Genomic DNA, 13,568 nt, shown 5'->3' with positions numbered 1-13,568 from the left:
TGGCGTATTTATATCGAGTATGTATTTCATTCTTTTTGGTAATAAAATTTCTTTAAAAAAAATTTCATATTTTTAAATGAGAACATATGGGGTCTATTTAGTTCGCTGATTCGAGTTTTTAATTCGAGTTGAGATATGCTTTTATATGAGAGTTTTTTATTGTAGTAAAAAAGTTAAAATGTGATTGTTTCTGAGAGCTTTTCATTATAACAAAACTTGAATCGGTGAAATGAACGGATCAGGCAGAACAACTCAAAAGATAAAGAAGTATCGTTAATTTCTTCATGCTCGTTCCAAGTTCGAAGTACCATTTGTACAAATAAGAGTCCCCTTCGTTACATGATCTCTTCTTTATATAGATAGATATAGGATCTATGGAGCAATTACTTAGAAGTACATTTTGTGCAACAGCCCTTCCTATCTGATAGAAAAAGATCCCATGATCCTGAACGGATCTTACCTGGGATCGCAAATCCCAAGTTTGTCTATGAAAAGCGGATCTAATTATATTAGTGTCTATAATTGATTTCTTCTGTGTAATACTAATCGATAGGGCCTCATTGGTAAGTGCTACAAGATCTCGTATATTGGAACCCATGGTTATGGACCCGAATCCATTAGAATGGAACATTTCATTTATCATTTAAAATGACTTGATCACAAACCGCAGGTGATGTCAGTTGTTTATAGGACATGTCGTTTTTTTTAGGAAGTTGGTTCTTTCTCCGCAATAACTAATGATAAACAAAGGCCTTAAAAAAAACTAATGATAAATAAACACAAAAGAATTTCCGGAAAAAAAAAAAAAAAAAAAAACTAAAAGAATAAAATAATGAAAGAGTAATTCTTACATAAAATAGCAAATATTGAATGCAAAACACTGAACAAATCAAGAATCTTCCACCATCCGACATAAATCGATAAAATTGGGGAAAAAAGGTTGGAATGTTTTAACAAATGTTAATTTTTTGCCTTTTGTCTTATAAGTTTAAGTTATTTTATAAAATGCTTAATCTATTGGTAATAATTCGCTAAAAATTTGTCGTATTTTTCCTTTGACCTGGCACAAGACTTTAATATAAGCTGATAAAAGTATAATTATACTTATATAGTAACTAACCGGTAACGACTAACATGAATCTACAAAAGAAAAACTATGATGAAACGTATTAATATATTATAATACATAATCTAAAAGAAACTACAAAAAACATGGTGGCTTCTCTGATCTTTTTCTTTTTTTTTTTTTTTTTTTTTTTGAAAAAAAAAAAAAAATGGGGGGTTTTTTTTTTTTTTTTTTTTTTTTTTTTTTTTTTTTTTTTTGACTTTTACTTTTGTAAATGCCTTGGAATTGTTGTTGTCGTTGTTGTTGTTAAAATCACCATAGATAAGTAATTCTCTTTTTCTTTTTGTTTACATATGATAGTTTTCAATATTGTTACTTATCATCATTAATAATGAAATAAATTACATAAAACAAGTAAATCTAACGCTGATTATAAAACAGTTTTAAAAGGATGCTACACTTGTGGTTGGTGATTGAATTTGAATCAAGAAAAACAATTTTTTTTCTTTTTCTTTTTCTTTTTTTTTATTTCTTGTAAACCAATCGCTGAATAGACAATTGGTAATAAAGCAAATAAATAAATAAATAAACAAAACTACTAGGAAAGAACAAGTAGAAGTGGGAAGAAGCCAACAAAAGAAAGAAAACAAAGAGCCCCAATTTCTTTCCTTTCCTTAGTTCGTGGGAACTACCAAACTTAAGCAACCAAAAATGGAGGGAGCAGGAGCAGCTCAGCCGTCGGACACCGTCATGTCGGAGGCGGCACCGCCACAAGGAGAACATCAGAATCCGCCGCCGCCGCAGCAGCATATTGGGATGGAGAACATCCCGGCGACGCTGAGCCACGGCGGGAGATTCATACAGTACAACATCTTCGGCAACATATTCGAGGTCACCGCCAAGTACAAGCCTCCCATCATGCCCATCGGCAAAGGCGCTTACGGCATCGTCTGGTTCGTAGATTTGTTCAACTCTTTCTTTCTTTTCTTTTCTTTTTCTGAAAAGAGTTCTTTTGTCTTTGAATCTGATTCGAGAATTGGTTAATGTTTGTGTAGCTCGGCCTTGAATTCGGAGACGAACGAGCACGTCGCGATTAAGAAGATCGCGAATGCCTTCGACAACAAGATCGACGCCAAGAGGACTCTCCGCGAGATCAAGCTTCTTCGCCACATGGACCACGAGAATGTCCGACTCCTTTCCCTTTTCTCTCCCCTTTTTCTTTATTTTTTTTTCCTGTTTGTTTCTCGAGAAAATTCTACCACCGTTTCTTACATTACAACGCCATTGGAAAGAAAAAAATGTTTCTTTTTCTGAGATTTTCAAAGTCCAGAAAAGAGAGAGAGAGAGAGAGAGAGAGAGAGAGAGAAATTGTTACTTTATATCTAGTAGAATTCGCTTCTAGTGTCCTTTAGCACCTTCTCAGTTGTAGAAAAGCAAGAAAATGTCCATGTAGATAGAAATGGTTCGAATTTAAGAAAATCTTTTTGGATAGTAACACGATTATAAAGCATATAAATCATCCAAGAAAGTACATTTACAATAATATTAGGACTCTTTTCGTGGTAAAGTAGTGAACTTTATTATTTGTACTAATTATGGAAATACCTATTTGCGAGGAATTGAGGACGCCTTTTACTCCTTTAGGACCTTCTCAGTTGTAAAGTAGTAAATTAGTGAACTTGCTTTCTCTTACTTATTTGCATCTTCTTGTAGGTTGTTGCAATTAGAGATATAATCCCACCACCTCAGAGGGAGACATTCAACGATGTCTACATTGCATATGAGCTAATGGACACCGACCTCCATCAAATTATTCGCTCCAATCAAGCTTTGTCAGAGGAGCACTGTCAGGTTTTATTGATAATGTTTTTATGCCTTTATAACTAGGCCTGCTATTATTGCTTAAATTTGCTAATTATGTACATGATTTTAACTTCATGAATTTTATTGTTGATTTCCTTTTTAGTAAAGGAATATTTCATTAATAAGATAACAGAAGGAATAAACTTCTTCATACGATACTGAAATGAGACAGTATAAGCAGTAAGTTCGTCTGCAACACTTGCTGATTTAGCCTTAGGGAGTACATGGTAACTCTGGAATTGACTTTAATAGAATGTGATTAGACCAAAATCTTTGTTATTATTTTGACTTTGGGGTGGCAGGATTTAAACTCAACCTCGATATTGGAGGTGAGTATGATTTACAGCTACGTTAAGCCTACAACCACTAGACCCTATTAATTTTTTGTGAGACCATTATCTTTACTTGTCAGTAACACTAGAATGGTCTGTGATGGAAATCTTAGGCTTGAAAACATTCTTGGGGAAGAATGCTAGGAAGTTTAAGTCACGTTTTCATGGACATGAAGCTATAAGCAGGATAAATAACTAAAGAAGACAGGCATCAGAGCAACCAGACATGTCTCTGGACTTGTACCATGTTAGTCTAACAGTTCAGGGTGTAAAGATCCTTTCTTGATAATGTAAACTTAAGTATCATGTTTATTTTTATAATTCAATAAATTACTGCTGACTTTTTTCATACGAGCTTGATTTCCACTTTTTTTCTTTTTCCAACACTTTGCCTGTCCTACTTAAAGAAATTATGCTTTGTTTCTGGGTTATTCTATATCCTGCTTTCTTTCTGGAACGTCATATTCTGGTCATGCTTACTCTAATTACACCTATCATCCTTGAATCATTACATACCGCATTTTCTCCCTCTTTTGCAGTATTTTCTTTATCAGATACTCCGTGGATTGAAGTACATACATTCTGCAAATGTCCTGCACAGGGACTTGAAACCCAGCAACCTTCTCCTAAATGCCAATTGTGACTTGAAAATTTGTGACTTTGGGCTAGCTCGTGTCACCTCAGAAACTGATTTTATGACGGAGTATGTCGTTACAAGATGGTATCGTGCCCCAGAACTTTTGTTAAACTCTTCAGATTACACTGCAGCAATCGATGTATGGTCTGTAGGTTGTATTTTCATGGAATTGATGGATCGGAAGCCACTATTTCCTGGCAGAGATCATGTGCATCAATTGCGTTTGCTTATGGAGGTAAAAATAAAATTTCCTCGTTTAAAATTACCTCATTTCTTATGGGCTGAAAATCATTCGATTTTCCTTCCTTTTGTTTCCCCTGCAAAGACCCACATTTTTTCCCACAAGTTTTATGCATCTTTGAAGATTAATGATGCAAAATGCTGTTTTTTCAATTTTCCTTGGCGCATTTGGCATTTCTTAATGACTCTTAAATTTGATTATGCAGTTTGACAACACTCCAAATTAGCCTTTGTTTATGTTGTAACTGTTTTAGATCCAAGGTTTTTTTTTTTTTTTTTTGAATAATAAAACGGTTCAACTAATGTATAAAGGGGCGTGATCTTTAGTGTTTATGAGCACCGTGCTTCTAAAACTTATTATGGTTATAGATATCCATGTGCTTGTTCATAGATACCCATACGACTCAGATTAATCGGTAATGCACCTTGCAGCTCATCGGCACCCCATCAGAGGCTGAGTTGGGGTTTCTGAACGAGAATGCTAAGAGATACATTAGGCAACTTCAACTTTACCGCCGGCAGTCCTTTACCGAAAAGTTCCCTCATGTTCATCCTTTAGCAATTGACCTTGTTGAAAAGATGTTAACTTTTGATCCAAGACAGAGAATTACTGGTAAATATCAAATATGTGTTCTCTAATAGTAATGGCGCTAACATCAGTTTCCTTAGCTTCTAATGTTATTGGTGAGTTTTTTGTTCCCTAATATTTTTCCCACCTGTCACAGTTGAAGATGCCCTAGCTCATCCCTACTTAACATCTCTGCACGACATCAGCGATGAGCCGGTGAGCCTATCTCCCTTCATCTTCGACTTTGAGCAGCATGCACTTACTGAGGAACAGATGAAGGAGCTGATCTACCGTGAGGCTCTTGCATTTAATCCCGAGTATCAGCAATAATGAGGATTAGATTCGAGATATTATTTCATAATCACTTTGATTAGTGTGTTGTTCCTTTTCAATGTGTTTTCAATGTGTTTGGTGATCTATTTCTTCGTGTACATATGCTCCATCCTCAAACTGGGTGGTATCCGAATCATCTAATTGTGGTAAAATTCAATGACTGATAAGTGATAACAGTGGTAATTGTGTTTGTATCGGTTATTTTGCTTCTTATTGTTGTTTCTTATTCAATTTAGCAGACTTTTGATGAAACCTTCCTCTATATATTATATATATATATATATATATATATATAATCAACATATATAATTCAGGCATCAATTGAAGAAGAAAAATGTTATTTATTACCATTAATGGTACGATCACTGGAATCTACTTTTTGTTATGTGGCCGTTCTTTTTAGTTGATGCACGCGTGGGGGATAAATAACCCTGCTCTTCGGGCAATCTACGTCTATTTTCCACGCTCATAGGATGGCCAAAGACAATTTTCAATTTAAATGTTAATGCTAATTGTATAATTGGCTCTAAAAAGTAATGGCATATTTTGCATGTTATTTTTATTTGTACTCACTATATAATACTATTTCAAATGCTAAATTTACTTTTTATCATAATCATTGAGCTTTGATTGCATGTTTACAATTTGCATTATCAGAATAGATATGAATCAAAATGGGCAGGATTCAAAATGGGTAGGATTTAGAGTGAGGAATTAGAGTCAGAATAAGTTGTTTACTTAGTGACAAGATTCGGAATCAGAATTACTTTAAATCTCATTCATGCGTTTACTACATTCAGAATCAGAATAAAATAGTGTAGAAGTACTAATATACACTTTAAGTCAATTTTATATTTTTAATTTAAAAAATAAATTATTGTACTTATTATATTTAAATATTTAATGTAATAATACGGTATTAAAATAATAAATATAAATTGTATAATTATTTAAAATATAAAAATCAATTGTTAAAAAATATAAATAAAATAAATATAAATAAAACATAGTGTTAAAAAATTAAAATAAATTATTAAATTATTAAACAAATAAATTACATATTTATTTTATTAAAGTATATAACAATTAGGATGATATTATAATATTACGCAAATAAAAAAATAAATACATGTTGTAATTATTATTTTTTGAATTTTATTTTGAATTTTATATTTATAAGTAAAATATGAGTATGAGAGTAATTTAATGTTAATATCAAGAATGAGAGTCTCAATCTCAAGGAAGGCATGAGAGTGTCAATTCCATTCCTTAATTCTAAATTTGAGTGGAGCCCACGAATCTCACTCTCATTCCAAATAAAAAAGAGCAAGTAAACATGATATTGATTCTCATTTTTCACTCTCATTTCTCAATCCTAATAAGTAAATATGTCATGAAAGTTATAAAAACAAACTTTAAATTTTAAAATAACTTGAAAATGAAAATGTCACAATAATTAAATAAAAAGTTATATATCAATTAATAACACTCAAATGTCAAATTTATCGTATGTTATATTTAATGCAAATTTACCACCAAATATAGTATATGGCAAATCGACACAACTAATGGTACTATATTGAAAAATGGTTTTTGCATTCAAATACTAAACTTGTCATTAACACATCAATTATATAATTCCGTTACAGATCCTCTTACATGTCAATAAAATGTGATTTCCACTTTGTACTATGAAAATGTAGCAGAAGAACTGAATCTTGAAGGAATATCCAAACCCTGGAGCTTGACAAGCAAATATTAATAACTGAATTACTTTGCCCACCAAAAGTTATTAGGAAATTATGTAGCTCATTACACTTGCGATGGTTACATCAAATGATATTATGGAGCTCATTACAGTTTAGATGAATTTGTACCAGTCTTTCTACCAAAGAAAGAAGCACAGACCTTGCTCATATTAAAGCAACTAGATAGATACTATAACTGGTCAAGCCAAAGAAAAGATATTATCAATGAGGAATATAATCCTAAGAAACAATTGAATCTATAAACCCAAAAGGAAATCATTAAAGAAAAAGCCTCATGATGCCCTATTGTAGGAATAGATAATTTATTACAGAGTGGCTACACCCCTATTAGCTCTTCACACTCTCGAAGAATCTTGAAAGGGGAACAGGACCGTCAGCCTCGTTGTCACTGCCAGAGTGCTTGGTCCTTGATCTGTGCTTCTTTTCCTTCTTGGATCTCTTAGACCTAGACTTCGATCTTCTTGATTCCTTCTTCTCTTCATCACTACTAGAAGAGTCTGAGGATGAACTTGACGAACTTGATTCGGACCATCTCCTCCTTGAATGCTACAGCAGTAATCGAGAAGAGAGACATTAGATTACGTATTCCGATTACAGATTTCCGTTGATAAACAAAGCAGACTGCGCCAAATAAACAAGATTATGCTCATAGTAAAGTAAACTGGAGGACTGGACATATTGAAATATTCAACCATAACTCGTGTTTGAAGCTCCGCAAAAACAATTTGGAAGTTTCAATTCTAATTTAAGAGGATTGTATTTCATCTAATTAGATAGAATCTATACAAGTCCAGAGGAATTCACAGCCACAGAATCTGCTCCAGAACTAGGTTGAATTGAAGCTTCAATTTGCTTGCTTCTAAAGAAAGACCAAGAAGATTGAAACCATGATTTTCTAAAGATGAGTTCCTACGAATCAAAAGATCTGCCACGTTGACATACTGATGGCATTTAGTTTCCATAGATGCAGGCTAGAAACCTAGAATCAGAAATGTCTGTTTCCCCTCTCTTCATTAGTTTCAACAAGGAAACAGTTAAATTACTGTGTTTCAGTTTTCAGCGGGGGATGAGAGGTCATTAAGCAGTCTGTAAATCTAGAACGTCCAGAAAAGAGCATTGGTAAACAATAAAAGAAATTGTAAGCACCTTCCTCTTTTTGCTGCTGCGTTTCTTCAAGTCTTTCTCCTTTCTATCTGCAAGAAAACGTCTCATCGTAACAAGAAGAGGAAATTAAAATAAAAGCCTCCGAAATAAAGAACATAGAACAGAGGGACTTTTCTTTCCACATCTACAAGTCTTAGACATACCTCTTTTGCGATCAGACTTGCTACCAGAGTGGTTTCTTCCTTGGGCAAGCTTGCGTGCCCTTTCAGCATCCAGTTGAGCTCTGTACTCTCTCATCATTCTATCTGTATCTTTCTCCAATTCTCCCTTTCGCATTTCATCTTCCTACAATATCAAGTACAACATGCAACAAGCAAAAAATATTAACAGAGAAATAAATAGTGGGAGGGAGTATAGGAAATTTGAAACAAAGTACCCAGTTTCTTACGGCAACGAAATGCTCGCCAATGAATTACTAGGACAAAATTTAGAGACATCACAATTACCATTCAAAGTAAATTATCAGAAGTTAGGTTCTATTATACTAAGTATTTTATCAAAAGTATTTTCAAAGGTCTAACTTTGACAAAAACTCCCAAATTGTGAAATAAACCTAAGAGGAACGTCATAGATATTCATCTTTAACTGCCAACCATGACTCCACTATATCCACCAACTAAAACCAAATCTTGTAAGCAATGAAAGGCTTCCTAACCTTAGGCAAAACCAAACATGATGAGATACCATTACACCAAGTACTTCACCAAAACTATTTTCAAAGGTTTTCCATTGACAAAAACTCCAAAACTGTGAAACAAAACTAACAATAATGGCATAAATATTCATCTCTAACTACCAAAAATGACGCTCACTGTAGTCTATACCCCCCTCCAAATGAAACCAAATCTCGTAAGCAATGAGCCACGAAAGAATTTCATGTCTACATATCGAATCCAAAGGCAAAGATGCAAGTTGCCACTATACACTTCAAGAACCATTTCTTTGTATTATAATCCCATTTTCAACAGAAAACCAATAGCAAGCAGCTTCAACAGGAACGATTATTTCACCCAAGTTCAGATTCAGTTTTGGCTAAAGCAAAATGAAAGATCCTTATGGATTATTCTCAACATAAAACGTCGACTGATTAAGTGCCAAGATAAATATCCATCTACCCCCACAAAACATGTTCGAGCGTCTTTAAAATGCAATGTTGCAATGAAAGCTCGCAGTCATGTATAACACAGCAAAATGGATGAAAAGATATTTAGAAGCAGAATATAGTACCTTTTGCTTTTTCTTGAACTCTTCCCAGGTAATCGTATGAGACGTCTTTAGGCTGGCCAAACGGGCAGCATGCCACTCTGGTGAATGAAATGAACCATCCACCTGCGACTCTCCTCATCAGTAATGTCCAGGGAAACAACAAATCCATAATTCAACCAGAAGTTCTCTCTACCACATCATTATAACTGACATTTGATGGCCAAGCAACTACTTTTTTAAAATATTCCAGCAAAAATTATATACAATCTTTCAAATATTTTGCTAATCATTGAGTTGGAGAAGGAAAATTGAGCATTGTTTCTTCTCATTCCAGACTTCCAGTTCAACAATAGTACTAGATGTTTAATAACAATAATTTATATACGCAAAAATCTTGCTTGAGATCCCTAAAAGGAAATAAATAAATAAATAAATAAAAGTTTATGTTGTATGATTCATAAATTATCCATATCAAAAGCTGTGGAAGTTTCCTCTACCACATAATTAAGCACATTTGATGGCCAAGCAACCTTTTTTTTTCCTAGGGTTCTGATTCCAGTTCGCGACTCAGGAATTAAGGAACACAGACGAACAAACCAAACATGAATAATCAAATACTCGATAGAAATCACAAAATTTAACAAATCATGGACCAAGAAATATCAAAGAAATTAAAAGGGGATAACGAGAAGCGAATTGAAAAAATGGAATAGAGAGAGAGAAGTATGGAAGGGTACAAACCATGCCATCCTCGACCTCGTCAGGTCCGGCGGAGCTGGAGCCAAGCTTGGCTCGCTGCATAGCTTTGTAGGCTTGATTTTTTCCCATTTTTTTGGGGGGGGAGAAAAAGAAGAAAAGGAAAATCACGAAATAGAGGAAGAAAGTAAGAGAAAGTGGAGGAAAATTAGGGCATTAAAGGCCGAAAAATGAAGAAGATGAAGAGAGAGAGAGAGAGAATGATAGCAGAGGAAAAGGGTATGGGTTTGGGTTATGGAACTGGAGGAGGAGGACGATCCAAACAAGGCGAAGCTGTCTCTCTCTCTCTCTCTCTCTCGGTTGATGATCGGATTTGCTATCCAGGTACACTACACGCGGGTGAGCTGTCTCCGTCACGTGTCAGATTCTTATTCGATGCTACGTTGTAGTCAAAGCCCTAAGGTGTTCCCGGTGTCATTTGACTTTAGTATATTATTCAAACCCAAATCCGTTCCATCCGTCGATAATTCTCTCATAAAAAATTCAAATTAAAACTTAAATAATTGTTTAAATACATTTTTTAAACGGGTCCCTGATAATTCTGAAAATATTTGGGTTCTTTGCACTAATTTGTCAATGTGTGCTAGCATTTTTTTTTTTACCGCCACAAAATTTATACTTGGATTGACTTATGCCTAAAAAAATATTTGTAAAAATAACTACAACTGTATTATTACACTGTATTTAGAATACAATATAAGGTAATAATTAGAATAAATTGTACGGATGATTCTCAAACTCTTTAATAAATGATAATTTGATCTTTAATCATTTTTTTACGAAACGATCCTCAAATTCTTTAAAAGGTGACAGTTTGATCATTTTCGTTAAATTTTATTAAATTTTAAACAGAATATGTCACGTGACTCATCACGTGACTTTTTTTCAGTAAAATGACTTAAATGTCCCATTAAAAAAGCCTTATTCTCAATCTCCATCTTCTTCTTCTTTTTTCCTTAAATTTCATCATCTTCCCTCTTTCTCAGGATCAATCAATGGGTCCTCAGGATCAACCACTCCTTCAAGCTTTTCAGGAAAAGTGGTGGAGATGAACCTGGAAATGATGGAAAAGAGACTACGTCGGAAATTTATGGCACTACTATGATTTAGTGAAGGGAATTTCGGTGTTGGGTTTTTGGAGAATAACGAGTTGAATCGAAAATGAAGAAGAGCTTGGAGGAGGCTGGAATTATCTATTAATACAGGGCCACATCATTAGTGAAGGTAATTATCTGGTAGGGGTTGAAATTGTAGGCCTGTTTGAAACTCATTTAGGAATCGTTTTTTTTTTTAGGACTCAAAAATGAAAATACAATGGGTGTATTTAGAATTCGTTCCAAAATAATTTTATTTTCTATATAAAAATGAAAACGAAAACGTTTTCATTTTCATTTTAGAATCATTTCTGAAAATACGTTTGGTAGTTTATTATGATATTATTTTCAGTTTTAAAAAAACTGAAATTGTGTTTAGTGGTTTGGGGGGAGGGGGCAAACGGCGGAGGAGCTCGGCCGAGAAGCAAATGGCACAGGTCAGGCGAGAGGAAAACGGAGAAGCAAATGGCACAGGTTCACACTGGTCAAGGGCAGAAAAAAATGAAAACAGGGGCCTCTGGTCTGGCTGAAGAGAGAAAAGGAAAAAGGAGGAGAAAATGAAAACAAGAATAAATCGATTACAGATTTTTAGAAAATGACAAAAACGTTTTTGTTTTTAATTTTTAAAAAATTTTACACCAAACATGTTTTCTCTATGCGTTTTCATTTTTCATTTTCGAAAATCATGAAAAATATAAACAAAAACGAAAGCAAACAAGCCTAGTAAAGACTCTGTTTGGCACCCCATCATAACAAAAACAAAAAAGAAAACGTTTTCTATTCTCTCCCAAAAAGTACTCATTTCTAAAAACGAACAGAATTCGTTTTCTTCTTCCCAATTTCATTTTTTATTTTCTTGACTGGCATTTCTGTTTGTGTCCTGTGATTCTTTTTTTCAGTTTGCTGATGCTTCGGGGAAATGGCTAGTTCAAGATAAAGCCTTTCTATAAAATCCTATTTCTAAAAATTGGCTCTTGACAGTTTTACATTTATCACAGAGAAAACTTTTTTAAAAATTTTATTTATTTACTATATATTTGTAATGTACTAAAAAACTTATTCGTAGGAGACATGCTTGGGACGTTTAATTATTAAGCAATTGATTGAGGATTATATTAATTATTTAACATTATTTAAAGTACTATTACATATTTTAAAAAATATAAAATTAAACACAATTTTAACTTTTTTTAGATAAAATAAAATAATCAAACATATTTTTATAAATAATTTCTATTTAAAATTAAATACGTTTTTATTTCTGTTTTTATATAGAAAATAAAATTATTTTAAAACAGATTTCAAACATAGCCGTAAAGACCCTTAGGTTAAAAATCTATAGCCCAAATTAATAAGTCCCATAAAAACAAAAAAAAATAGAGAAAGAGGGAAATAGGTTAAGATTTGAGATAAATTAAAATTAATAGGCTAATAATTTACATAAGTTAATAAATAGACTGTTTTCGTCCATAACTTGTATGGTTATAAACCATAACTTGACAAATTATTGTCCATAACATGTCTGGTTATGAACCATAACTTGATAAGTTTGTCCATAACTTATTTGGTTATGAATCATAACTTGACAAGTTATGACCTATTAATTTCTATAACTAAAAATTGACCTATATACTTCTTTAAACTTTTCATATTGACCTATTTTTTACTATTTCTGAAAAAAAAAATTGCATCTAATCAAATCCTTCTTTCAAAGCACTCGAACAAACAATAAAAAAAAAAAAAAAAGTCCTTCCCATTATTTCCGACGTAGTCCCTTTGCTTTTGGGCTCATGAGTGTCTCGTTCATTTTACTAATTTAAGTTTTTAGTTTTAAATTTAAAAAATTATCAGAAAATATTAAATTTAACTTTTTTTATTACAATAAAAAATTTTTAAAAAATATCACATCTCAATTTAAATTAAAAACTTAAATTTATAAAATAAACTCAAATTCGTAAAGTGAACGAGACCTAATAGTATATTAGGGTGCGGCGGAGATCCCACATATCATAACCAACTTCCGTACAAAGTCAAGCCGTGGTGTCTCCCTTACTTTTCTCCTCACTTGGGTTGATGGGTTCGTATTTTTCTTTCTTTCGTTTTTTTTTTTCCTTTCTTTTGGTCACTTTTATTTTCTTCTTGTTTTTTTTCCGAATAAATCTAAATAAGTTTCTAACAATATGTTACCTTTTTTGTTCACTTTCTTTTCTGGGTTATATATGTTGATTGCAAAGATGTGTTTAATCTTGTGGGTTGTCTTCTTGAACCAGCAACGGTGAGTATTGCATTTTTCGTGGTCCAGAAAATGACCAGAGATTTATTGGGTGGCTCTGGTCAGACCACCATGTGCATTTTTCTGTCAGAAATCTCTTCAAATTTCTGTATTATTTATATATCAGCATATATACATATATATATATATATACACACACATATGTTAAGAAACATTAATATATATGTTATGTTTTTGGATGCAGTTGCCAACCCAGTACTATACAGCTCTGGTGATTGCACTTTCCGACGTAGTCCCTTTTCCATCA

The 13,568-nt window shown here is 33.1% G+C and overlaps 2 protein-coding genes across 2 annotated transcripts; one reads left to right on the top strand and one right to left on the bottom strand.

Annotated features, from left to right (window-relative positions):
- The first annotated feature begins 1,690 nt into the window (after positions 1–1,690).
- LOC21403278 (mitogen-activated protein kinase homolog MMK1) lies at positions 1,691–5,229 on the top strand. Its single transcript, XM_024168869.1, has 6 exons — positions 1,691–2,019; positions 2,122–2,251; positions 2,780–2,917; positions 3,801–4,133; positions 4,571–4,751; positions 4,864–5,229. The coding sequence occupies exons 1-6, from the start codon at positions 1,778–1,780 to the stop codon at positions 5,034–5,036; spliced, it is 1,197 nt and encodes a 398-aa protein (XP_024024637.1). The 5' UTR covers positions 1,691–1,777; the 3' UTR covers positions 5,037–5,229.
- Positions 5,230–6,812: 1,583 nt separating this feature from the next.
- Positions 6,813–10,245, bottom strand: LOC21403277 (protein FAM133). The gene is made up of 5 exons (XM_010103059.2): positions 9,920–10,245; positions 9,200–9,301; positions 8,116–8,257; positions 7,955–8,001; positions 6,813–7,354 (listed from the first exon to the last, which is right to left on the bottom strand). The coding sequence occupies exons 1-5, from the start codon at positions 10,004–10,006 to the stop codon at positions 7,136–7,138; spliced, it is 597 nt and encodes a 198-aa protein (XP_010101361.1). The 5' UTR covers positions 10,007–10,245; the 3' UTR covers positions 6,813–7,135.
- Between the last annotated feature and the right edge of the window lie 3,323 nt (positions 10,246–13,568).

The sequence above is a fragment of the Morus notabilis genome, unplaced genomic scaffold (genome assembly GCF_000414095.1).
Source record: "Morus notabilis unplaced genomic scaffold, ASM41409v2 Scaffold388, whole genome shotgun sequence".
NCBI classification, from domain to species: domain Eukaryota; kingdom Viridiplantae; phylum Streptophyta; class Magnoliopsida; order Rosales; family Moraceae; genus Morus; species Morus notabilis.
Note: the sequence above shows the minus strand (reverse complement) of the source record. Positions and strands in the feature narration are given on the sequence as shown.

Excerpts from the sequence above, each read along its gene's own strand:
- LOC21403277 (XM_010103059.2), bottom strand. The coding sequence starts at position 10,006 with ATGGGAAAAAATCAAGCCTACAAAGCTATGCAGCGAGCCAAGCTTGGC. Across the intron at positions 8,002-8,115 it reads CAAGTCTGATCGCAAAAGAG|ATAGAAAGGAGAAAGACTTG; the intron begins GTATGTCTAAGA and ends GTTTTCTTGCAG. Across the intron at positions 7,355-7,954 it reads GCAGCAGCAAAAAGAGGAAG|CATTCAAGGAGGAGATGGTC; the intron begins GTGCTTACAATT and ends TTACTGCTGTAG.
- LOC21403278 (XM_024168869.1), top strand. The coding sequence starts at position 1,778 with ATGGAGGGAGCAGGAGCAGCTCAGCCGTCGGACACCGTCATGTCGGAG. Across the intron at positions 2,252-2,779 it reads GCCACATGGACCACGAGAAT|GTTGTTGCAATTAGAGATAT; the intron begins GTCCGACTCCTT and ends ATCTTCTTGTAG. Across the intron at positions 4,134-4,570 it reads AATTGCGTTTGCTTATGGAG|CTCATCGGCACCCCATCAGA; the intron begins GTAAAAATAAAA and ends TGCACCTTGCAG.